At 41.7% G+C, this 26,496-nt stretch overlaps 1 protein-coding gene across 2 annotated transcripts in view; it reads left to right on the plus strand.

Annotated features, from left to right (window-relative positions):
* Positions 1-26,496, plus strand: part of RNGTT (RNA guanylyltransferase and 5'-phosphatase) — a 1,209,919-nt gene that overhangs the window by 477,881 nt on the left and 705,542 nt on the right. For both annotated transcript variants that reach the window (XM_029595427.1, XM_029595426.1), the window contains one exon: positions 503-667. In XM_029595427.1, coding sequence (XP_029451287.1) covers positions 503-667 — 165 coding nt within the window. The remainder of the gene's footprint in view (positions 1-502; positions 668-26,496) is intronic.

The raw sequence follows: 26,496 nt of genomic DNA on the forward strand, positions 1-26,496 counted from the left end.
AGTTGTCTCTTGAACTCAGTACATGTCCCTAGCCCACAGACTAGGAGCTGGGTCTGGGAATTGAACCTAAGTCTCCTGCATGGCAGCACTTTTGGACCATCAGACCAAGTTGAAACAAATTTCCTATTATAAATTATGCACACACACTGCATGTTTAGTTTTTTTTTAAACTAACATTGTTATAAAAATAAGCATATATAGTTTGATTACTGTACCTGAATTTGATCTTTATATTTACTTTGCTTTTTGAACAAAGTATGGGTTTCTATAGTACAGTTCATATTCAGAAGAGCATGTCTTAGCATTGACATTTGGATCCCATTACTGATCCCTAGTTTTCAAGTTCTATAGACAGGTTTTTCAAGTGATGTCTTTTAGTCAATATAATCTATCTGGGTATATGTATCTGATTTTAAGAGGTGAACTGGCTCATTCTGAAGAAATATTTTGTGAACAAAGATATTTTGAATCTTATTTTTGTCAATTTTATTGAACATGGCAGGGTCAACCAGTTGGCGAGTGTGATTTTAACATTCGACTGTCGTGTATTGAAAAAGAGATTATATTTCCAAGGCATGAGAAAGTGAAGAATGGACTTATTGACAAAGCACAAGAGCCATTCAGTGTCCGAAACAAACCATTTTTTGACATCTATGCTGCAAGAAAGGTAACATTCTCAGAGTTTGACTTGAATATTAACAATCTGTGTAGCTGTTCTGGGATTAAGATGCTTTCTAAACATGTATAGAATAAATATATAACTTTTCTGCAGCTGCTCAATACCTGCACCCACATTAAAGAAGCTGTCTGAGGACTCTTTTAGGTTTTTGGCTTAGTTGTATTGCAGAATGTTGCTTGCAAAATACATTTTCTCTAGTAGTTACACATGTAGATTTGAAATTCAGAATTATGATTTAAAGAAGAATAGTATTGGCATATATTTCTTGAAACCATAGTAAAATTATTTTATCATTTAAAAGAGCTGTGACACTTTGTTGCTTTGATAAGATAGGTTACAGTTATTAGAGAGATTGAAATATCAATAGTTTTTGCATACCTGCCATCTTTTGGGAAGCCTTTTCTGGTCAGGTATATGATGTCACTAATAGGTCATTTTTTCATTATCATTTATTGATTTCATTCTTTTTTAGCAAAAGCGGTCAGTGTGTTACAGTAGACTAATGTTGCAGTATAATGTTATGCATATAATTAGATAATGATTACTGTTTACATTCTGTAGTATGTAATTAGATGCTCATACTGTAAGTCAGGGGTTCTCAACCTTTCTTCTATTGGGACACACTTGGCAGATAATGCTTCCAGGCATGACACACTGAACACTTGACCATCATGGGGCTAAATGTAAACATATACTCAGCCTCCATAGGGACCTGCCCCCGCCTCTCCCCCTCATCCCCAAATAATGGATGCAGAGCAGAACTAGGATATTTCAAATACAACTCGCTATATAAAAAAGATATTTTGATTCTGCTGCTATCTCAGTAACAAACACAAATTCCCTTACTACCAGGCGCATTGTAAAATGCAAACCTGAAAAATAAAAACTCAGCACATGTATAGCAAACCTTCCATACAATTGCAACACTAATTCCAAGCGCTCCAAAAGCAATAGCCGTTCCTATGAAAAGGCAGCAGTGCAGCACCAATGCATGTCCTATTGAGAATGAGAAAACGCAACAACGAAGATCAATACAAATCCTTACCTACTAGTAAAATGTCTCACCTCAGTCACACATACAGATCCGACCTTCACCAAATACAGAATAAAAGACCCAAATTACAAATGTGGAGACGAATGTAAACCTCAAAAAGCCATTCTGCATGCAGTGCAAAACTGGAGAGCGAGAAACAGAAATACATATCCTCCTACACTAAGCAAAATACAAAGAGAGAAGAAATGCACATTCCCAGAACTGACATATTATGGCTCTTGCACCCCGTCACTCCCCTTCCATGCTTCCATCATCTTTCACTTTTCCTAATTTTACTCCCTTTCAGTCATCCCTTCACACTCATATCCCTGTCCAGCATTCCTGACTCCCCACATATTCTTCCCGGTGCTGCTCCTCTCTTCTGCTTGACTCTCCCTACCCCTTTCATCCCTTCTCCATGCCTGCCCAGTTACCTTAACCCCCTGTTTCCCACCCCATCCTGCTCAGTAGCCCCCACAATCCCTCTCCGTTCCACCTTCATCTTCCCAGCATCCCCAACCTCCTTTTCCGCCATCTTCCACAGGGTGAAGAGATCAGCAGTAGCATCACTCTCGGACTCATCAGGGGATAAAGTTTGCGACCCAACAGGCCCAAAACAGCAGGAGCTGGCAATGTTTTGCTCTTATCTGGGTGAAGGAGGAAACAGCCTCCCAATGGGCCGGAAAGAAGAGAAGGAAGTGAGAGCAGCCTCATCAGGCCCAATGTAAGAGAAGTCAACCAACTCCCACCCGGGCTGATAAAGAGGCAGCCATCTGCTTGCCCTGCGACACACCTCCCAGGACCTCGCGAGACACCAGTGTGTCCCGACACACCTGTTGAGAAACACTGCTGTAGGTGATAGCTAAGGTTCTATTTACATTTCAGGTAGAAGGGTGGTAAGTTTTCAATGGAGGTACCATTTTATAGGGGTAGTATTATACCCTGTACATTTGTAGCTAAGGTTCTATTTACATTAGATAGTAAGATGGTGGATTTTCTATGGGGTGCCATTGTACATATTTTGTAAGCATGTTATCAGCAGAATTGATTCAGTGGGATAAGCATCATGACCGCATCTCGGCAAAAGGGAGATGGAGTGACCATGAGGGGTACTTGATAAAGTTCAGTAGTAATTTACAGGGGTTTTAGGCATTCACTGTTGGAGGGTGCCTGGAAAGAAGCAGTAGTCAAATGAGTGTGTGGGCTATATACTTAGGCTAAAAGATTTGGGGCTTGTCTGATATTTGGTGGCAGCAAGTTCCAGAGGGTTGTATAGCAACTTGGAAGGTCTTCTACCTGGTGCTTATAAGGCATAGCTTCTTGAGGGTTGTGACTGGGGGGGGGGGGGGGGGGGAGAGTGGCAGGTAGAGGATGAGATAGCAGTTGAGTTAGAGTAGTGTGTTGCTTATTTGGACCTTATAGTCTAGAGTTAGGCCTTTACGGTTGAAGGATTCTTGTCAAATGTTTTTTTGTTTGTTGGTATTCGTGCCGCAGTATTTTGTACAAGTTGCAGTTGTTGGTTTTATTGGGCATCTCAATGTATAGTGAGCTGCAATACTCCAGTCGAGATTATACAGACCTGGATGACTGTTGCAAAGGCCAATTCATCAAGCGACTCGAGATGTCATAGATGGTATAGTTTGAAGAAAGCTGCTTTACTCACTGCTTGTAGTTTTGCTTTGGCTGTGAGATTTGAGTCTAGTCAAAATCCTAGGCTCCAAATTTGGTGGCTGAAGAGGAGAGCTAGATCACTGTGGGTTACTTTTGTACCTAGGTAGATGGGATTTGTTTTTACCACCCACAGTACTTCAGTTCTTTGTGGGTTGAGTTTGAGCTTGTTTAGTCTTAGCTAAGTGGAGATTTTTTGCTAGCATTCATTGGAGTTTTCTTTTTCTGGGTCTGGGCCGAGAGGGGGATCACAAGTTGAATGCCATCTGACTATGCGTGGTAGGTGATCTGGTGGACTCTGATGACTTTGCTATGGAAGGACATTTAGATGTTTCCCCCACTTGGTGAAGGGAGGGAGGAGGAGGATGAGATAATGCCTATCCCAGAGAGACAGTCTGGGAGAGGTTTTAAAGGAAGGATTTGAGCTACGTTTGCACTAAGTTCGTTAGATCTAGGTCTTTCAGGAGGGTGATTAAGACTTCATGGTCTACTGTATCAAAAGCAGCAGAGAGATCCAGGAGAACTGATACATCTGATTGTCCACAGTCTACACAGAGCCTTAGTTCGTCTACTAGGCTTATTAGTATAGTTTCTGTTCTGCAGTGATGGTCTGAAACTGGATTGATGTGGGTCAAGAGTATTTGTGGTTTGTAGAAATTCAATTAAATGAAAAATGGCTTTTTCAATGAATTTACTTAGGAATGGTAGGTTGGAAAATGGACAGTAGTTATTAACATCATTTGAATGTAAGTTGGGTTTCTTTAAAATTGGCTTGACTGCATCTTTTTAGATTGTTGGGTAGGTGGCCCTCAGAAAGGATGCGTTGATGATTTCTTCAAGGCACTCTGTAATAGAATCAGAGCTTGCGCTAGCTTTTTTTGTTGCCATGTGTGAACAATTACTGTGCTGCCCCTCCATCCCATTTATTCAGTTACACACACATACGAAAAAGAACAAAGTACTGTCTTCTAAGGTAAAAATATCACTTACGTTATATTATATTTATTTTACTATGCCAACCAGAAATTCCTTCAAAAAACACTTTAGCTATCGCCTTGTCACATTGCTTCGCCATCTTCAGATCTCCAGATACTATTAACCTCAAGATCTCTCTCTTGGTCCATGCACACCAGTCATTCACTCTCCATAACATAGAAATGATAAATAGTAGTAGTAGTAGTAGTAGTGACATAGTTGTTAAGGATAACTGGCAGACTTGGTGAGCTGAAATGTCCTTATTAGATGACAGCTACTGTGTTACTATGTGCTCAAATAGCTGAAGCTGGTTGTGTATATTGCTGTAGAAGTGTTGTAAGCATGGAATAATAAAAGTCTGCATAGTAAAGAATTGCTAGACAATCTTCATTTCTTCACTACCTAGCTAAATTTCACCACCTACAGCTTCTACAAGCAGTTTTAATCTCTGCTGTCTAAAATGTTGGAAACCAGGATGTGAGTGGTGTGGGTGGGGACAGGTGGAGCAGAAAAGACGGTATGTTGGGGTTTCAAGCTGCAGAGTTGACAGCCAGTCTTTCTCTCTCTTTCTCTCTTGCTTCATATTTTGTGACCGTAAGAGAGCCAGTGTCGTGAACTGCTTCCAACCTGCCTATGTTCCTAATTAACTGGTTGAATGGGTTAATTTTGGTCTTAACTGCTCAAATTTTCTGAGACCTACTTAAGAGCCACCCCAGGGTTACTCCACAATTAATTTACAGCATTATATGTTAATAAACAAGACTTCAGCTGTTTGCGCAATGGCAGAAATCCTTTGGAGGCTTGCTGGCCATTTAGCTATCTACTGATGAAAACTGATATGCAGATTCACTACGTTGCTGCCACCATGTATTTGCCTTTTAGTTTTTAGCTTTCAGACTTAGGACGTTAGATTTTCACCATATTATCTAACTTGGGGTAGCAGCTGGTAGATTGGACAGTATAAAACTAAAGAATGGATCATAATTCAGTGCTCCTGAAAATCAGTGGCATGTCAGAGTGAAGGAGATGCAGCTCACCGCAGGCTAGATATAAATAAGATTTGTGAAAGTACTTGTCTGCTTGCTTATAGTCATAGGTCTGCCATTCTATGGTTTCTAGTTCTGTCAGAGGCTGGGTTTCTGGTCTTTTTCTGCTGTTCCTTCAGCAGTTCTTTTCAGAAAAGAAAGGTAGGTAATTGCGTGTGTGTGCCTGATAAAAGGAAAAGAAAGGTAGGCAATTCTAAGTTTCTTTTTTCACTCCCACCCACCCCTAAGCAGCTTTTTTGTTTTATAGACTCTCATCCCATTTAAGAGGATGAGAGACATTTTCACACCAAAAATCAATCAGGGATTTATCTAAAACAAAGGAGTGACCCAGCCCTTATCAATAGATTAATTGTCCCTTTGCCATATCAACAATAAATACAGCACTTAAATTTAAAGAACTATAGTTTACACATTCCTACTCCCTTAGCAACCTAAATTAAGAACACAACAATATTAAGATGCACAGAGCAATCCAGTAGTGAGATGGGTGCCTTCCAGTCTTTTGCACTGAGTGCCACATGTACACTCTTCTAACAAACCAACCAGAAGGGCATACCAGAATAGAATGATCACCCAACCTGCTAAATCTACCCTGAGGAAACGTGCTCTATCCACAGCAGGCCCGTCTCTCTGGAACTCACTACCACCGGACCTCCGCCTTGAACCGTGCCATACTACTTTCAAAGTGAAACTCAAGACTTGGCTTTTCCATCAAGCTTTCCCAGAGAGCTAAAAGCAAGAAGAACAAACTTTCAGCCTTGTCTTACAGCATTATTGTAATGTTTATATAGCGTCAGTTATATGTTTCAAGTTGTTTTCTAAGTTGATCTTAGTTGTTTCATAATAGATTTTACCTTGATTATTATCCGTTCATTATATTCGATATGTTCCATGTAAACTGCCTCCCCGGCGATAGTTATTTCTGTTAAATGTGAACCGGAGTGATATGTATTGTATACAGGAACTTCCGGTATATAAAAACCAAAAATAAATAAATAATAAATGTAAGATTATCTGCGAATTGGTGAGAGGATGTATATGTGCAAAGAGCTCCTGACAATTAGAGAGCAAGTCTGATCTCTGGAGGCTAGAGTGGGAGACCTGAAGGAGCTGTGGCAGATAGAGAGGTTTATAGAGGAAACTTTCAGGGACATAGTAGTCAAGTCCCGACAACAATGTGGCAGCCCCTGTGTTGCCTTGGAGGGAGCATAATCACCTGGATGGAGAGCATCAACTTAGTATAGCAGAAAGTGTTCCTGTAGCTAGGACCTGCCTTAAGGTGATACATTATGCTCTTGTACCAAGGATGGGTCTCCAAAGCCTTGTGCTGAGAAGGTAAGGGTTAGGTTGGTTGTCATAGTTGGTGATTTGATCATTAGAAATTTAGATAGCTGGGTGGCTGGTAATTGTGTGCATTGTTTGTTAACTTGTCTGTCTGATGGGAAAATGCAGGACCTCACGTGTCACCTAGATAGTTGTGGGCACCAACAACATTGGAAGCTGTGGGAGGAGGTTCTGGAAGCCAGATTTTGGCTTTTAGGTAGAAAGTTGAAATCCAGTACTTCCAGGGTAGCATTCTCTGAAATGCTTCCTGTTTGACGGACAGGATCCTAGAGGTAGGCAGAGCTCTGGAGTTTGTATGTGTGGATGAGATTTTGATGCAGTGAAGAGGGCATTCATTTTTTTTTAGGAACTGGGCAATATTTTATGGCGGGGGGGGGGGAGCCTGTTCCGAAGGATGGGCTTTACCTTAACCATAGTGGAACCAGGCTACTGGCGATAACATTTAAAAAGGAGGTAGAACAGTTTTTAAACTAGAACACAGGGGAAAGCAGACAGTTATTCAGCAGCACATGGTTTGGAGGGAGATATCTTCAAAGGATACTAAAACAACAGGGAAGTTAGGAAAACTGATAGAGAGGTTCCAATAAAAACATATATAGCCCATTTGCTTACAAGTAAAGAAAAGATTGAATTAAATTCCCAGTTTATCCCTGACAACTGCTAAGAAAGTTATATATACAAATTTTAAAAAGTGCTTTGAAATGTGTCTATACTAATGTCAGAAGTCTAAATGTACTATTGTGGATTGCAAACTGGTTAAAAGACAGGAAACAAAGAGTAGGATTAAATGGTCTGTTTTCTCAGTGGAGAGAGGTAAACAGTGGAGTGCCTCAGGGATCTGTACTTGGACCAGTGCTTTTTAATATATGTATAAATGATCTGGAAAAGGGAACAATGAGTGAGATGATCAAATATGTACCGTAGATGACACAAAATTATTCCACATAATGAAATCACAAGCGGATTGTAAGAAATTGCAGGAAGATCTTGCAAGACTGGAAGATTGGGCATCTAAATGGCAGGTGAAATTTAATGTAGATAAGTGTAAAGTGATGCACATAGAGAAAAGTAACCCACACTGTAGTTACATGATGTTTATTTTTATTTATTTATTTATTTATTTATTTAAGGTTTTTATATACCGGCATTCATGAAGCGATCACATCATGCTGGTTTACAAATAAACAGGGGTGCAATAAATACATCAAAACAGAAATAACGTGTCGAAGAAAGCAGTTACAATTAACAAGGACTATTGAACTGGGATCAGGGGAAATAAAGATAGTTTAGCAGAGACTAAATTATATACAAAGAGATGAGGTACAGCTGCTGTGTTGGATATGTTGATGGCGAGATGCGTTAATTTAAGTCCGGGAAAGCTTGCATAAACAGCCAAGTCTGAGTCTTTTTCTAAAGGTTAGGAGGCAAGGCTCCTGTCTGAGATCGGGAGGGATGGAGTTCCATAACGGTGGGCCAGCTGTGGAGAGGGCTCGATCTCTTAAGGTAATGTGACTAGTGGTTTTAGTAGGGGGTACATGGAGGGATCCTCTGTATGCGTCTCTGGTAGGTCTTGTGGAGTTGTGTAAGCGGAGAGGAAATTGTAGGTCATTTGTGGTGTGTTGATGGATGATTTTGTATATCAAGGAGATGGATTTGTAGATGATTCTGAAGTGAATTGGTAGCCAATGAAGGTCTTTTAGAATTGGGGAAATATGGTCTCTTTTCCTGGTGTTTGTTAGTAAACGGGCTGCTGTGTTTTGTACCATTTGGAGCGGTTTGGTGTAGGAGGAAGGGAGACCAAGTAGGATAGCGTTACAGTAATCTAACTTTGAGAAAATAATTGCTTGGAGGATCGTTCTGAAATCTTGGGCATGGAAGAGAGGTCTTATCCTTTTTAAAACTTGGAGTTTGTGGAAGCAGTCTTTGGTCGTTCTGTTGATGGAGGCTTTGAAGTTCAGCCTGTTGTCAATTATCACTCCTAAATCTCTCACTTGAGTGGTTGGTGGGTTGGTTGGATGAGAAGTGGTGAGATTGCTGTTCTCTGGAGATATGAGTAGTATTTCAGTCTTGGAGGAGTTAGATTTAGGCTATTGAGGAGACGTTTGATTTCTTGGTGGCAGGATTCCCAGTAGTCTAGGGTTTTCGAGTATGAGCCTTTGATGGGGATCAGGATCTGGATATCGTCTGCGTAGAGAAAGTGTTTTAGGTTGAGGTTGGTGAGGAGGTGGCAAAGTGGTAGAAGGTAGATGTTAAAGAGTGTTGGGGATAGAGAGGAGCCTTGTGGGACTCCTACGGATGAGTCATGGCTTGAAGATTCTTTGTTCTGGATTTTGACCTTGTAACCTCTGTTGCTGAGAAACGATTTGAACCAAGATAGAGCAGAGCCGGAAACTCCTATGGCAGCTAACTGGTTGATGAGGATGGAGTGGTTGACGGTATCGAAGGCTGCCGAAAGGTCCAGAAGGACCAGCAGAAAAGATTGACCTTTGTCGAGACCCAGGATGAGGAAGTCTGTTAGGGAAGTAAGGAGGGATTCCATTCCTAGATTTTTACGGAATCCATATTGCGAGGCGGATAAGCTCCATATTAGGAGTTACCACCTAGGAAAAGGATTGGGGTGTCAACATGGAAAATACTTTGAAATCCTCGGTTCAGTGTGCAGCGGCAGTCAAAAAAGCAAACAATGTTAGGAATTATTAGGGAAGGAATGGAGAATAAAATGGAAAATGTCATAATCCATAATATATCGGGCTTGGTAGTGTGTCTGTCAGTGCTCACGCATGTTCCGCAGCCTGCCGATAGATGGCGGTATAATCTATAGGGCTTGGTAGTGTGTCTGTCAGTGCTCGTGCATGTTCCCCAGCCCGCCGATGGATGGCGCAGGCGGCTCAAACACGCCGTACAGCGGCCATGTCACAACACCAGCTACAAGAGGTACTCCTGGGGGAATTCAGCGCTACTGCGGAATGCAGATTTTGCGCAGAATTCCTCCTTCCCGCAGATTTCCTCCCTCACCTCGCCGATTTCCTCCCTCGCCGGAAGACTATTCAAAACCGGAAGGACAGCGGCCATCGTGGGACAGGCAGAAAATAGCAGAGGAGACCCTGGCATGCCGCGAACGGAGCATGACCCGCGGCACACGCTCCCTTCGCGGCGAAGATGAAGGCCCAGCACGCCATTCACGAAGAAAAGGGAAGGCCCCCGTGTGCTGCGATCGGCTCGCCCGGGCCTTCATCTTCGCCGCGAACGGAGCGTGTGACGCAGGTCTCCGCTGCTATTTTCTGCTCAAGGCGAAAATGGAAGGCCCCAGTGTGCTGCGAACGGCGTGCCGGGCCTTCACCTTCACCACGAACGGCGCGCCAGGCCTTCATCTTCGCCGCGAACGGTGCGGGTCCAGCGGCATGCGGTGAGAGAGAATGTGTGTCAGGGAAGGGAGGTGAGAGAGAGCCAGGAGGGTGAGAGAGAGAGCATTGGGGGGGGGGGGGGGGGGGGAATGCCGGTGAGAGGGGGGGTGACAGAGAGCATGGTTGGTAAGAGGGGGTGGGGAGGGTGTGAGAGAGAGCATTGGAGGTAAGAGAGTGTGGGTGGGGGGATGCTTGAGTGTGGGTTTCAGAGAGAGGGAGCCTATATGAGGGGAGGGGGATGCTGGTGAGAGAGAATGTGTGTGTGACAGAGGAGAGGGGGTGTGGGGGAGTGCGAGAGACAGCTTGGTAAATAAACTTTGCCAGCCCTGGCTTTAGCAAATCTGCCTCCACATCCCTTGCCCTGGGTGAAAACAATTTAGTTTTTCCTTTCCAGCTAACGCTTCCATACAAGAGCATATGTGCCAATAAACAGGCTCGCCGCCCGGGCGTAGAGCGGGTACAGTTGCTAGTCTGCTATATTGCTCCATGGTGAGACTGCACCTAGAGTACTGTGTGCATTACCAAAATGATAAAGGGGATATAATGGTTCCCCCTATGAAGAAAGGTTAATGAGATAAGGGCTGTTCAGCTTGGAGAAAAGATGGCTGAGGGAGCATATAATGGAGGTCTGTAAAACCATGAGTGGAATAGAATAGGTAAATGTGAATCGGTTATTTACTCTTTGAAATAATACAAAAAAAGAATAGGGGTCATTCCATGAAGATATTAAGTAGCACATTTAAAACAAACTGGAGAAAATTTGTTATCACTCAGTGCACAATTAAGCACTGCAGGAGAATGTGATAAAGGCAGCTAGCCTAGCTGGGTTGAAAAAAGGTTTGGAGAAGTTCTTGGAGAAGTCCATAAACTGTTATTAAACAGATGACTTGGGAAAAGGCACTACTTATCCCTGAGCATTAGCAGCATGAAATCCATCTACTGCTTGAGATTCTGCCAGGTACTTGTGTCCTGAATTGGACACTGTTGGAAACAGGATACTGGGTTTGATGGAACCTCGTTCAGACTCACTATGACAATTGTTATATTTAGGCTTATTTATTTTTTGGTTGCAGTCCAACACTGATGGCTACTGACTGGCTTAATCTGGAGCAATTTAAAAGTTGATTCGGGCATGTCTTTGGGGGACGGGGAGGCTGAGGAGGGGGTGTTATGTGTTCTGGCTGCATACATTTGTGCCAGGGAATGTGTGAACAATCATAGGGCTAGACAAGCAGCAGCAGGCAAGGCACTCTTGAGCTTGGCCACTGAGACTTGCAAGTTTTTACTTTCTTTGTTATATTAATGTTGGTTATTTGGATCTCCCTGTGCTAAGTGTCTCAGCCTTTTTTCCCATTGATTTTTGAATTTGGATAATGCTTCAGATGCACTTGTTTGTTTTCTCTTGTTTTGCTGACAACTCTCATAGGAGAAGGCTCAGCCTGGGTAGGCTTTCAGTGATTAAGTCTTGTACAATCTTTGCAGTGGGCAGCAACTCTGCTGATTTGTAGCCCTATTGTTAGGAGAAATATGGGTTGTAGATTCTCAAAAAATAATCCCATTCTTCATTTAAAGTTCTTGATCTATTGCTAATATATCAGCATGCAGCAGTGTTTCGGCTCTTCAGGTTTATTGCTCATGGCATCATCCTTTGGGTTGTTTTTTTTTTGACTGATAGACTTTCTGTCTGCTGCTTTTCTATGTAATTTGCTTCTGAGTACAAACTCATCACAGCAACTGATCATAGATGATTATTGTGGGAGCAATAGCACCTCTGTCAGCAAATTTTGTCATTATGTCCGTAGTTTTGTTTCTTTTCTGGTGCTAGCCATATAGTTTTAGTGATTTACATTTGTTTTAAAGAAAAGTGACCTTGGGGTAATTATCTTAGATGATTTTAAAGTAGGGAAAAGGCAGTGGCCAGAGCTAGAAGGGTACTAGAGTGCATAGGGTGAGACATACTAGTAGAAAACAAGAGCTTATATTACCATTGCTCAAGTCATTGAGACCTGTATCCAGTTCTGAAAGCTGGACCTCCGAAAGAGAATAGAGTGTGGAGGGAATCCAGAGAAGGGCTACAAAAATTATGCAGGGCCTGCACCAAAAGCTTCATCTTATAGGACATAATCATCTAAATATATATTAAAAAAACAATATATATATATACACATACACACACATCAGACAAGTATTTACTTGTGAGTAATTGTGAGTAATGCTTGCTTCCAGCAAAAGGTAAATATTGGGCAAATGTGTGCTGCGTATAAGGTGGTGTTTCAATAAAGCTTTCATGTTCAGGGTGTTGGGCTTTAAATCCAGAAATCCAGTTTTTATGGTTTATCATCTTTGCCTGAAAATGTACTGTGATTGAGGGTGGGAAAGAAGGTTGGCCTAAGAATTAACATCGATTAAGAATTATTGGAGCTATGTTTATGGTAGTGATATTTTCACTTTTTAGTGAAGTATGGTTGGCGTGAGTGAGGGGTGTGTGTGTGTATATACGTACACTGTACAAAAATATATGTTTGCCCTGGATCAAAATCTTTTAAACAGGCAGGTGGATGCAAGTGTGTACGCTTTCTGGCTCGCGTCCAGAGATGCGTCCATTTTATAACATACACGCGTATATGCACGCATGTTATAAAATGGCCTGGACATGTGTAAGTATATGCACAATTTTAAATGGATGTGCACGTGTGTGTACAAATGCTTCTATCATGTAAGTTGGGGGAATTTTATAAGGGACGCGTGCCGATGCTATTTGCCATTTTCCAAGTTCACCTGGTTTAGGGATAGGACTTGCAATTTAATAGCCTCCCTTCCCCATTAGCCCCAACATTTATAATCCTGCTGACACGCCATCCGTAGCAATAGTAAAGTTACGTGGCAGGGTACCCTGGTGCGTACCCTTGCACGTAAGTATTTACATACACATCTCTTGGCCTTCCCCCAAAATGCCTCGCCCAGACCACACCCAGGCTCCACTCCTTTTTAGAATCTTTTCACTTGTGTGCACATGGGAGATACGCGCGCCCATGTGCGGCTTATAAAATCTGCTCGGTGTGCACCGGCCTAACTTGTGAGCAGTTCTCCCTGTTTTGGCGCACGTAGGGCTTTTAAAATTCACCTTTGAGCATATTGTCTCTCTATCTCTAAAAGCGGAATATAAATAAAATAATAAAAAAAATATCTATATATATGCATACATACAGACGCACACAGATGTATGGTATAAGTTGTGTTTGATTGTTTATACTACAGTTTGTGAATATTACCATGTTTTGATCATTTGAAATTAATTTGTCTTATGCATAGTTGGTAACCGCCTGGACTTCTATTTTAGCGATAAATATCTTATTTTTAGTCCACTTTATGTTGAAGTTTGTATTGAGCCCAGTCCTCATGGCAGTCCTATCCTTTCCTCTCATGGATTTTCTTTTCAAATGATGGAAACATATTTTATACCAATCTAGCATTAATTTTAATTCTAAGATTTTAGAAGATAACATTTAACTGCAAAATTATACTTAGTCAAAAGATTTGTGTTCCAAATCTTGTATTAGAAGCCCATCAGGTTCTAAAGTCCAATTTTAAGTAGCAAGGAAGCAATACATTTATTCTGCAAAGGACTCAATTCACCCCTGATTGGAACTTAGAAACATTTATGGCCAAACGTTATTCACCACATCTATTGAATAAAGAAAATTTGCTCCCTGTATTTGCAAAAACTAAACTACCAAGAGGCCCTGCACATTTTAGAAAAGCCAAATAAATGTCCTTTACTTGTAGTGTTATTGTAGACCCTACTCCCCATCTTTTATACATAAAATATGGGGTCCTTCATTTTCAGTTTAAACCGATTTTTACCCATGAATTGCTGGATTAAACAGATATTCACCCTGATTTTAGGATGATTAAAAAGCTGGTCCCAGAGATGCAGATGCAGTGTTTCAAGGCTTCCAGCCAAAGCACATACTGTGTTTCAAGTCCCACCTCCACTAGTGAAAGTGCTTGCCCTCGTCTGGTGCTGCAGATGTGTCTGAATTAGGCCCTGCCTACCAGAAGCAATTCCTGGCAAATTTCCTGGCCTTGCACAAAAGCAGAAGTGCGGTGCTGCAGAGCATGGAGTAAGCACGCTGCTAAAGGAGCGAGGAGAAGCCTGAAGCAACCACCAGAAAGGATGGGGGGCGGGGGGGGGGGGGGGGGGGCGGAGGGAGTATTTCCTCAGCGTGGGGATAGGGAGAGAGAGGGACATGCTAGGCAAGGGATGGGGGTAGATGGGATGCTGCTGAGTAAGTGGGAGGGAGAATCTGCTTATTATTGTTTTATGGTCTTGGCTTCTGTCCACCAAAATAAACTCTGATTTTTACCTAGAAAAATGAATCATTTTTTTCAACTGATTTTCTCCTGTTTTTTTTCTTGTCATAATAAACTCTGATAAATTCCAGGGAAAAATAAAGAACAATTAAAACTGAAAATGAAGGTCCCTAAATATATAGTTTATTCAGGCTGATGATTGGAGGGTAGCCAATTTTTAAAAAAGGCTCCTATGTATCATTTTGCCCAGTGCCTAATATTGGCACTGGGCAAAATGATAGAAACTATTCTTAAAAACAAAATTACTGGCCATATAGAGAGACATGAATTAATGGGAAAAAAATCAACATGATTTTAGTAAAGTGAAGTCTTTCCTTACCAATCTGTTAGATAATTTTGAAGATGTAGACAAGAATAAAGATGAGCCAGTTGATATGGTATATAAGAACATAAGAAGTTGCCATCCTGGGTCACACTGAGGATCCATCAATCCCAGCATCCTGCTTCCAACAGTGGCCAATCCAGGTTACAAATACCTGGCAAGTAGCCAAACATTAAATCGATCCCATGCAACTAAAGCAGGTAATAAGCAGTGGCTATTCCCTAAGAAGCAGGTTTTAAGACACTTGCGCGTGTTTGCCGACGAGTGCACATGGACATGGCAATTTTTAAACATATGCGCGTATATTATAAAATCGGCTATATGCACATACATGTGCACATGATTTTATCTTGACACACGCAGATGTGTGCGAGGTGAATTTTAGTAGCTACGCGTACCGACGCAATAGCTCCTTTTCCCAGTAAGCTCCCAGTTCGCCCAAGTAAAGGAGAAGGCTTCCTAATCCCCTTAGCTAACTCGCCTCCCTTTTACCCTATTAACTCCGACCCTGAAAAAGCCCGCTGACTACCCTATTTTCTTTTTTGTTACATGAGTTACATGCCGTCCATAGCAGAAGTAAAGATACGCATAGGGGACACCTGCGCATGTAAATACTTAAGCGCATACTTCATGGTTCAGTTCCAGCCCCTTTTTGTGGAAACATTTTTTATGCGCGTACTGGGAGATATGCGTGCACTCGCGCACCAGGCCGAGTCAAGCACATATCTCCCAGCTTTGGCATGCGTAGGGCTTTTAAAATCGACCAGTAAGTCAACTTGATTAATAGCAGTTTATGAACTTCTCCTCCAGGAAACTCAGCTGCACTAACAGCCTTAACCACATACGCTGGCAATGAATTCCAGAGCTTAAATGTGCATTGAACGTAAAAGGATATTCTATGATTTGTTTTAAATTTGTTACTTGGTAACTTCATGGAGTTGCTTCCTAGTCCTTGTATTATCTGAAAGAGCAAATAACTGATTCACATTTACCCATTCTAGACCTCTCATGATTTTATAGACCTCTATCATGTTCCCCCTCAGCCATCTCTTCTTTAGGCTGAACACCTCTAGCCTTGTTAGCCTTTCCTCCTAGGGGAGCTGTTCCATCGCCTTTATCATTTTGGTCGCCCTTCTCTGTACTTTCTCCAGTGCAACTATACCTTTTTGAGATTCAGCGACCAGAATTGCACACAGTACTCAAAGTACGGTCTCACCATGGAGTGATACAGAGGCATTATAGCGTTATGAGCCTTCTCTGCTGCTGGAAACTGTGTGGGAGCTGTAGAGGCTGAAGCCTAGACAGTTCACTGTGTCCTTTGAAGTCCTTTGCTGAGGTTGCTGGGAAAAGTATGCAAATGAGCCTGCAGGTTTTCTTCTGCTGGAAAGCATACAGGGGCTGTAAAAGCTGGAGTCTTGACAGCTCGCAGTATCTGGAGTCCTCTGTTGGGGCTGCTGGGAGACGTATGCAGTTGAGACTTCCAGTCCTCTGCTGCAGACAGACACCATTTCCTCCTAAGCACATTGTGTGTCTCAATTGTGTATACTTATAAATAATAAATGCTATGCTTTACATTTTAAAACATTTAATAGCATTTACCATGTGTTATGTGCTGGGTGAGGATGAACTTTTTCACTTGGTCAAAGATACCAAATTGCCTGGCTCTGGCTTGCTTTATTCATTTCAAGATCCATGTTACCTGGAATTTCCCAATTCCTATAAACTTCATTATTTATTTATTTATTTAAAACCTTTTTTATACCGGTGTTAGTGTGAACATCACATCGGTTTACAATATAACAAAATGAGTAGAAAATACAATTAACAAGGGAATAAACAGGTGGGCGAAGAGAAACGCGGGAAAGCAGCATAGAAAGATAGTACAACTGGTGTAGAGTTCTTAACATACGTAACTATTGGAACATATCATGTTGGATAACATCATGAATGCTAGTTATTATATACATTATATACATTATTAGAACATAAAGATCACAAAGTACAATGGTAAAAGAAGATGATAGATGGTTATAGCAGGGGGGTTTGCTAGTTAGGAAATGCCTGTTTAAATAACCATGTTTTTAGTTTCTTCCTAAATTTGAGAGAACATGATTCAAGACGGAGTGCTGAGGGCAGGGTATTCCAACATGAGGGGCCTGCGATAGTGAGGGCATGTTCCCTTGTGGTGGAAAGGTGTGCTGTTTTTAGAGGGGGCACGTGAAGGGTTCCTTTGTTGATTGTTCTAGTGGGACGATTAAGGTGTGCAGAAGTGAAAGGAAGGTCAAGCCAGTTGGAGTGGTGGGAGTAAATGGCTTTGTGGATGATAGTGAGTGTTTTGTAAAGAATGCGAGAGGGGATGGGGAGCCAGTGGAGGTCTTTGAGAATGGGGGTTATATGGTCTGTTTTACGGGCATTTGATATGACTCTTGCCATAGCGTTTTGGAGCATTTAGAGAGGTCTTATTGTGGAGTATGGGAGACCCAAGAGTAGAGAGTTGCAATAATCCAGTTTAGATGTTAGTGTGGTTTGGATCACTGTCCGGAAGTCATGGGAGTGTAGTAAGGGCTTGAGTTTTTTTAGTACATTAAGTTTAAAGAATCCTTCTTTAAGGATGGAGCTGATGTATCTCTTGAGATTTAGTTGTTGGTCCAGGAGTACTCCAAGGTCTCTTACAACTGGTTGCGAGGAGATGAGCTTGAAGGCTGGGTCAAGAGCAAAGGGTGGTTTAGGGATGGTGTGGTGGGAAATAAAAAGTAGTTCGGTTTTTGTGGTGTTAAGTGCAAGGTGGAGATTGGTGAGGAGAGAGTTGATAGATTTAAGGCAGGTGACCCAGTGCGATAAGGCATCTGTGATAGAGGAGTGGATTGGTATGATGATTTGCACATCATCGGCATATAGGTAGAATTTTAGTTTGAGATCTGAGAGGAGTTGGCAGAGCGGGGTGAGGTAGATATTGAAAAGGGTGGAGGAGAGGGAGGAACCCTGAGGAACCCCATGTAAGAGAGGATAGTGGGCAGATGTGGCATTACCTATTTTTACAGAGAATTTTCTGTTAGAGAGGTCTTTTAGCGCTCAAAATTTGAGCGCTAAAAGACCATCCTTAATGTTGCTGCTATAAGGAATTGTCCAGTGCAGTGGGCTGAGGGATTCAGAATATCCAGTGGTTACAGCGGATGGAGAAACGTAAATTAACTGTTATTGCTTGCATTTAAAATATATATCAAATTCCATTTTGCAATACAGTCATAAAAATAGGAAATATAGGAATATATGTTGGGGAATATATTCCAGGTAATAACTGCCAAACCCATCTAATCTGCATATTTTCTCTTGCTGTTGTGGACCACTGATATTTGATATAGTCCTATGTGATAGATTCCTCAGGAAATTAAAAACTCATGGAATAGGAGGTGGTCCCCTATTTTGGTTTGGTAACTAGTTAAAAGACAGGAGGCAGCACATAGTCTGGAGGACTCTGACATGATGGAGATGCTCCATAGTCTAAGAAACGCTGCCCATGGAGATGTCCCCTATCTTTTGGAATTGAGGAGTTTCCCTGTCTTAGATCCCTAGTGAAAAAGATTGCTAGCTTTTGGAGATTCCATTTTTCATGGTATCTTCATTGTTCATCGAGCCAGCCCCTTGATAACACACAGGTTAAGGCCACAGTGGAGCTCGAGAAGGTACTGTAGGAACCTACTTCACATAGCTTTCATTTTATCTGTTTATTTTATTTAAAATCATTTTTAACCTGCTAATCCAATATAATATCCCCCTGCGAGGAACAACCTGTCATCCAGAACATAATACAAACAAGTTATATAAAAACAAAACTTACTTAAAATCATATCCAGTACCTCTCAACAAAATAACATTTAATGAGGCTGCTAAAAGCAAGTGAGACAGACAGGAACCAAGAGCCATCGGAGTTTCTGACCATGTTCCAAATGCTGGATGGAAGAAATAGGCCTTAGCCTTCTTCCTGAATGTTGTCATCTCCTTCCATTCATAAATTGTCAGGGACAACATTCCAAAGTATAGGCCTCACAGCAGAAAAGGCCCGATATCTGGTATTACTCAAATGGACATGGCTGATTGAAGGAACTGCAAGTTTCATGCTGTTTTTAGATTAGACTGGGGAATAGACTCAAATTAAATCGCTCAACTATATAGGGCCTAGGTTGTGAAATGCCCTAAACACTAATGTTGGTTTGAATTTTTTGCATCAAATACGGAGTCAATGTAGATTGTAGAGTACCAGAGTTATAAGATATATAAGGGACTGGGTTATAAATCTAGCTGCCACAATTTGAATAATCTGGAACCACTCGCAGAAGCATACCAAGTTTGCCACAGTAGACAGAATTTCAGTAGTCTAACCCCAGAATAACCAAAGCCTGGATAACAGTGTGAAAGTCTTTAGAAGGCAACAGCAGTTTTAAATTCTCTGCTGTTTTCAATTTTAAAAATGTGGCTTGGGCAATGCTGCAAATTTAGCAAGACTTATACTGGGTCAGACCAAAGGTCAATCATGCCCAGTATCCTGTTTCCAACAGTGGCCAATCCAGGTCACAGGTACCTGGCAGGATCCCAAAAGGTAGATAGATTCCAAGCTGCTTATCTCTGGGATAAGCAGTGGATTTCTGCAACTCCATCTTAATAATGGTTTATAGACTTTTCCTCCAGGAACTTGTCCAAACCTTTTTTAAATGCAGCTACACTAATAGCTTTTACCACATAACTCTGGTAACAAATTCCAGAGCTTAATTATGTTTGAGTAAAACACATTTTTTCTCTCATTAGTTTTAAATGTATCACCTAGTAATTTCATTGTGTTCCCTAGTCTTCATACTTTTTGAGAGAGTAAACAACTGATTAACTTGTACTCATTTTATTCCACTCATTATTTTATAAACCTTTATCATATCTTCCCTCAACCATCTCTTCTCTAAGTTAGAGTCCTAACCTCTTTAACCTTTCCTGAAAGGGTAATCGTTCCATCCCCTTTATCATTTTGATTGCTCTTCTCTGTACCTTTTCTAATTCTGCTTTTTTGACATTTGGTGACAAGTATTGCACACAGTACTTAAGATGAGGATGCACTATGGAGCAAGACAGAGGCAATATGATATTCTCCGAGGACATGCAGGATGGTAGCAACTCTGCTTTTCTATGTTTTATTCTCCATTCCTTTCCTGATAATTCCTAGCATTCTATTTGCTTTCTTGGTTGGCTGTGACTGCATTCTGAGCAGAAGATTTCAACGTATTATCAATGACGACGCCTAGATCCTTTTCCTGAATGGTGACTCCTAATGTGAACCTTGCATTATGTAACTATAATTTGGGTTACTCTTCCCTAAGTGCATCACTTCGCACTTGTCTACATTAAATTTCATTTGCCAACTGTATGCTCAGTCTCCCTGTTTTGCAAGGTCGTCTTACAATTTCTCACAATCCTCTTGTGATTTACCAATTTTGAATAATTTTGTGTCACTGGCAAATTTGATCACCTCAGTCATTCCCATTTCCAGGTCATTTATAAATATTAAAAAGCAGTGGTACCAGAACAGATTCCTGGGGCTCTCCATTATCCACCTTTCTCCACTGGGAATATTTACCATTTAGCCCTACTCTTTGTTTTCTGTCTTTTAACCAGTTGGCAATCCACAATAGGACACTGCCTCCTAGCCCATGATTTTCTAATTTCTTAAGGAATCTCTCATGAGGGACTTTGTCAAATGCTTTCTGGAAATCCAGATAGACTATATCAACTGGCTCATCGTTATACATATGTTTGTTTATGCTCTCAAAAAATGTAGCAGATTGGTGAGGCAAGACTTCCCTTAGTTAAATCCATATTGGCTTCATCCCATTAAAACTAATCAACTTGAAGCTACATGGTAAGATTCCTGCTAATCAAAACACCAAAGCTGTATACCTCAGATTGAACATGAAGAACCACATTGCTTAACTTCACCTGATCAACTTGGAAAACGACTAATAACCATGGCTTTAGAATTCACCAGTTTCAAACAATTTCTTTTAAACTGTTTTTGGAGGTATTTAAACAGGCTGACACCTTAGTAGGCATCTTAGATGCAGGAAAGTAAAAAAAAAAGCTAAAGAACATCAGCATAGATGTAAAACAAGACTTTGTCTCTGTTATTCTTTGCTGGTTGTAATGTAAACCGAAGTGATAATTAATCTTGTTAATTGAACCTCGGTATATAAAAAGTTATAAATAAATAGATACAAAACCCTACACCTACAGATGTTAGTAGCTGGCAAACAGATAACAGAGCATTGCTCAACAGTATTGCTGATAGAAATGATCCCTGAAGATCATGTGTTTTAAGAACTGTAAACCATTCGAAATTTGTTGTACTCAAATCACTAGACAACTAGAGCACCAGTCCCTAATGACTGCAACCACTGTAGAAGGAGTGTACAATTGAGTGAATCAAATGTGGGTGAAATATCTAAGAAAACAGCTAACTCAGAATTCCTGTGGTCTAGACAAGTAAAGAGACTAATAATGTCTCAGTACTATTGGCTTTTATGAAAGCCAGACTGGAACTGATGCAACACATGGTGATCTTCTAGGAACTTTTGGAGTTGAGAAAAAACTGCATGTTCAGTTGAATTTCTAGTAGGATATTTGAAATTGATTGATTGCTGCTGGGATTATTAACATAAGACTTAACCTTCTTAAAAGCAGGATGTACTACTGCATTTTTAAAGAGGGAAGGCATATCACCATCCAGGAGGGACTGATTTAATAGCAAGGTGAAGGACAACAAGATTTCACTGCCATACATTAGTGAGGAACACAAATCAAGCAAACAGTAGGAATGTTTCATGGCAGTTGTAACACTTGAAAAGAGTTGGAATAGAGTCCATCATTAGTAACTAGAAATTGTATCAAATTCTTGAGTAATGACTCAAAGAAATTTACCATTGTACTGAAATCAAGAATTGGAGAAATGGCCTATTATCATGGCCTTGGAGAAGTATATACCAATGCAAAAAACCAACCCAGTTCTTAGAATCAAACCAAAACCAAACCGCACTGTTCTTAATCTTGATTTTACAGTGCTTGGAGAAGTATATTCAGAATAATAAATAACTCTTGGAGCCTGTTCAGGGAGATTTCAGTTTTGTTAGAGAAAAAAAGCTTGCATTTTGCTTGTGAGATACCAATCTGGTAATTCCCCGGCATGTTATAGGAAGTCTCTCTGTTGCCAGCACTTTTATACTTCCTCCATTTATGTTCAGGCTTCCTTAGCTGTTTCTTCAGTATTTTCAGGTCATGAAAGAACCAAAGGTCAAAACATTTCATTTTTAGTTTTACCAGCTTCACTGGAGCCACTGGCTTCACTTGAACCACTGCAGTAAAATGAAAAGAGAGAGACTCCGCAAAGGCTGAAACATGTGGCGTAGCCACGGGTGGGCCTGGGTGGGCAGTTGCCCAACTGGAACCGGAAGTGGAGTACCGGAACTGCAAGGCAGTCGCAGGATCCCATCCCCGCGACAGTGAAGAGGGGAGGACCCAGGGCCCTGCGCGACGGGATATGCCATTGCATGCATTTGCACGGCCATGGAGCGGCACACATAGGGAAGCAGCAGACGTGGTTTCTCCTGCGGCCAAATGGCCCACCAGTCTTCCTGTTTGAGGGGGAGGGAGCAGAAGTGCTGTGCACAGCTTCCGCTTCCTCCCCCCCCCCCCCTCCACAGCAGGAAGATTAGTGGGCCGTTTGGCCCAAAGATAGCAGGAAGCCGGTGGCAACAGGAGAAGCCAACTGATCTTAATGCTTTGGGGGGGGGGGTCTGGGTTTGTGTGTGTGGGTGAGAATGGGTGCCTGGATATGCATCTGTGTGTGCATAAGAATGTAAGCCTGGGGAGTGGGGAGAAAGTGAGAGCTTGTATGTGTGTCTGCAGAGAATGTGAGCTTGTGTGTTGGGGGGAGAAGCATATGAGTGAGAGCTTGAGTATGTGAGGGAGTCTGTGAGAGAAAGCATGTATGTGTGTGTGTGGCAGGGAAGAAGACAGTAGTAGAAGAAAGACACTGAAAAGGAATTAGGAAATGAGCAACAAGGGAAAAAATAGGAAAAAGAGACCAGGACCAACTGATTAGAAAAATACAAAGATCAGACAACAAAGGTAAAATATATATATTTTGAGATGTTAGCAATTTTAATATACAACAAAAAGAGCACTAAACCTCGGTCTCATATATTAAATAGCACCAAAAAAGGGGAAACCGGCAGCAAACAACCTTCACAATCTCTCTTCCATCAAAACAAAGATTGTTAAATCAAAATACAATCAAAACTTGAGTTTGAGAAATGTCGCATCAGCAAGCCTGACAACGTGTTCTAAAGTATGCACTAGAATCGTTCGGTCTGATAATCATTTGTGGCTAGATAATAGTTTTTTTGACAGCTTAATGCTTGATGAGTTTTATAATAACAATTTTGTAAGCTGTGTCCCGTAAGTCAGTGGTTGAGTCTTAAACCCGCCCGACAACGGCCGGTGTTTCGCTACGTTGACTCATAGCTTCTTCAGGGGTAAATGAAATGATCAAATCTCTTCATGAAATGGACGCCAAGTCTAGAAGCAATTCTCGGGAAACGGGATCCTGTTATGCACTGAAACTGGTCTTATATGGATTAATACGGTGCATATGGTGCTGGCGTTGGTGACATTTGATTTGCAAGTTGTACTGGGTGCTGCTGTGGACTCTGTGTCTAGTAGGACCTTGCCTTTGTCAACGCACCAGCAGGCCGATGCAGTATCTGCATGGGAGAAATGGGCGTTCATGATTGAGCGCCCACTTTCCTAACGGGTGTCCATCCGCCTCTCCCTGGTGCGCTAGACACAGAGTCCACTGCAGCACCCAGTATAACTTGCAAATCAAATGTCACCTACGCTAGCACCATATGCACCAGTATTAATCCATAACAGCACCAGCATCAATGCATAACAGAAAATTATTTTCATCTTTGACAATAGGGAACCAAGACTGAATTATCTTAGCTAATTTTAAACTTCATATTGATAAGGCTAATTGCTGTTTATTGAGGACTTTTTGACTGCAGCTCCTGTCCTCAGTCTAAAACAGGTAATCTTCAGTCTTTCTAACAGCTACCTCCCCCCCCCCACCCTACTGTCACTGGTCATACTGCAAGGAGGAGGAGAGGAGCAGCATGTTGGGCTGTGTCCTCCTCTTCTGCTGGTTGGGCCCGATAGCTGCTTTCCGTTGCAGCACAGTGTCTTGTCCTGTGGTTGAAAGCTAATATCTGGCTCAGCCAGCAGAGGAGGAGGACACAGCTCTATGTGCTGCTGCTCTCCTCCTCCTGCTTTGTGATAAACACGGCAGAGGGAAGGTGTGTTTGGCGAACAAGTGTAATACAAGTTTTAAAAAAAAAAAAGATTTTTTGATCTGGTGGTGGGGTTGCTGTGACCCATTGCTAGTGGTGATGCTGCAGAGGGGAGGGGGAGGTAAGCTGGCACCAGCTGGAATGAAGGGGCTGTAATATCCTAAAGGAGGTTTGAGGCTACTGTGGTAAGGCTGTCTTTAAGAGTCGCGATATTTTGTTTTATTTTATTTTGAGGCTCTGCCAGGTCTAGCATTAAAAAGAGGACCATGGCAGACAAGGAGAGTTGGCTGTGAGGGAGAGCAGCTGCAGTCAGCAGAGCCATTATTGCCATTGCCAGCATTGCTAATCCGAGGAAGAGAGAGAGAGAGCAATGGCAGCACGTGAGAGGGCTCCTGCTGATCCAGGCCGGCTGGCGGTGAAGGGACATAAGCGCTGAAGTGCAGTGGGAGCACAGGCGCCAGTTCTCACTATTGGAACCATGGCTTGCCGGGCCCTGTGGTAACGTCACTGACAGTGCTGCAAACCTGGAAGTGGGGATCCAGGTTTTAGCACTATTACTCTGTCAAGGGGAACATAAAAAATTAAGGGCCAGAAAGCAGTGGTGGCTGAAATTTCTGCCAAGGAACAGCATCTTGGGCCTTAGTTTGCTCATCTGACTCGGCTCCCCGGTCTTCCATGGTGATTCTATGGGCACTGGCAAATTATGCGGGAAGGGGTAGGTTTTGCCGCAATTCCTGCAACTGTAGAATATACAGGAGACCAGGGGCCATGATAATGAGGTACAGTTGAACTCGTACTTTGATATAATCCAATGATGGTGAAATCTGGTCCTTAAGAACTGCAAAAAAGGTCTATATTTTTTTAAATTCCACATTGAATACTCATGAGATATTTATATACATTTGATTCATGAGCCAGATAAATTAACATAAGTTGTATTATCTGAAAACCAGATCTATCTGTGGCACTCAAGTAGGAATTTGCCATTCCTGATGTAGTCTGTCTTCAGAGTCAACTTGTGTCATCTGCCATTGAATCTTCTCCAGAGGAAAAGGGTGATAATTCTTTACCAGAGGACACCTCTGCTCTATTTTTATTCCAAAGGTGGAAAACGCTGTCCTTTTTGAGTTGTAGTACAATGAGGGCTCCAGGCCTAAGGTCATATGGTTCTTTCAGCTTGATAACCTAAATATCTACAATGCCTGAAGCAATCTGCTGTGAAGTGCTATGTAAATAAATAGTTGGAGTGCACCCTCACACTAGTGTAACAGGAAAGTAGATAGGAAATATCTTGTCCAATAAAGCTATGATTTTTGACCCCCTACAGGCCACACACGAGAGCCTGGTAGTTGAATCTGACCCCAGATATTTTACTCCTTTACATCTCTTGTATCAGCTCTATCAGACTGCTAGATTGATTTGCAAGTCAAAGTGCTGAGTTTACATTGTTAACTATTATAGGGCTCTATGGCCAAATATCAGTTCAGTCTTGCATAACAGAGACTAAATCTCATTAACACCATTAGGCCATGCAACAAGCACTAACATGAATGAATCAGTGGAATCATTATTTCATAAACGTTTCAGTCTACTGTGGGCCTTGCTGAATGCTCTGTGTGCAACAGCCAGATCATTCCTCCATTCACCAGTCTGCATTTGGATAAACACTTAAGATAGAATTCCCTAAAATGTTTGTGCCTATAACATTACAATCTTTGAACATTTTTTTAAATTATTTTAAGTAAATTATCTTTCCCGACTATATTAACCTAGTTTATTGTGGCAAACCTATCATGGGAATGCTCACCATAGGACTGTTGCTAATCATCCTCTGGAAGAAGTGCCTCCTATAAAAAAATAAAAAAAACTACTGAAATTCCTGCACTGTGTCCTTAAACAACACACACACACACACACACACAGTGCTGAATTAAACATTGCTATTATCAACAGCCAAAAAATGGCTGTTCAACTTCTCTTACAACTTATCAACTTATCTTACATACTTAATAAATGCCAGTGAAAATCCACTCTGCAATGCAAGAGGTGTGGCATGGGCCTTGGGAGGACAGGAGCAGCGAGAGAAAAAGGCATTAAAGCCTGCCAGGTGAGGTGTAAGGGTATAGAATAAAGCTGGAAGGGAGATGGAAGAAGAGAGGGGAGACACTGCAGGGAGGAAGAAAGGTAGAGGAAAGATGAAGGAAAAGTGATTGAAATGGAAGAAAGAAAGGGGGAAGAAAAAATTAGACATAGGTTATGGAGACATGG

This window comes from Rhinatrema bivittatum, chromosome 3 (assembly GCF_901001135.1).
Source record: "Rhinatrema bivittatum chromosome 3, aRhiBiv1.1, whole genome shotgun sequence".
In the NCBI taxonomy this organism is placed as follows: Eukaryota; Metazoa; Chordata; class Amphibia; order Gymnophiona; family Rhinatrematidae; genus Rhinatrema; species Rhinatrema bivittatum.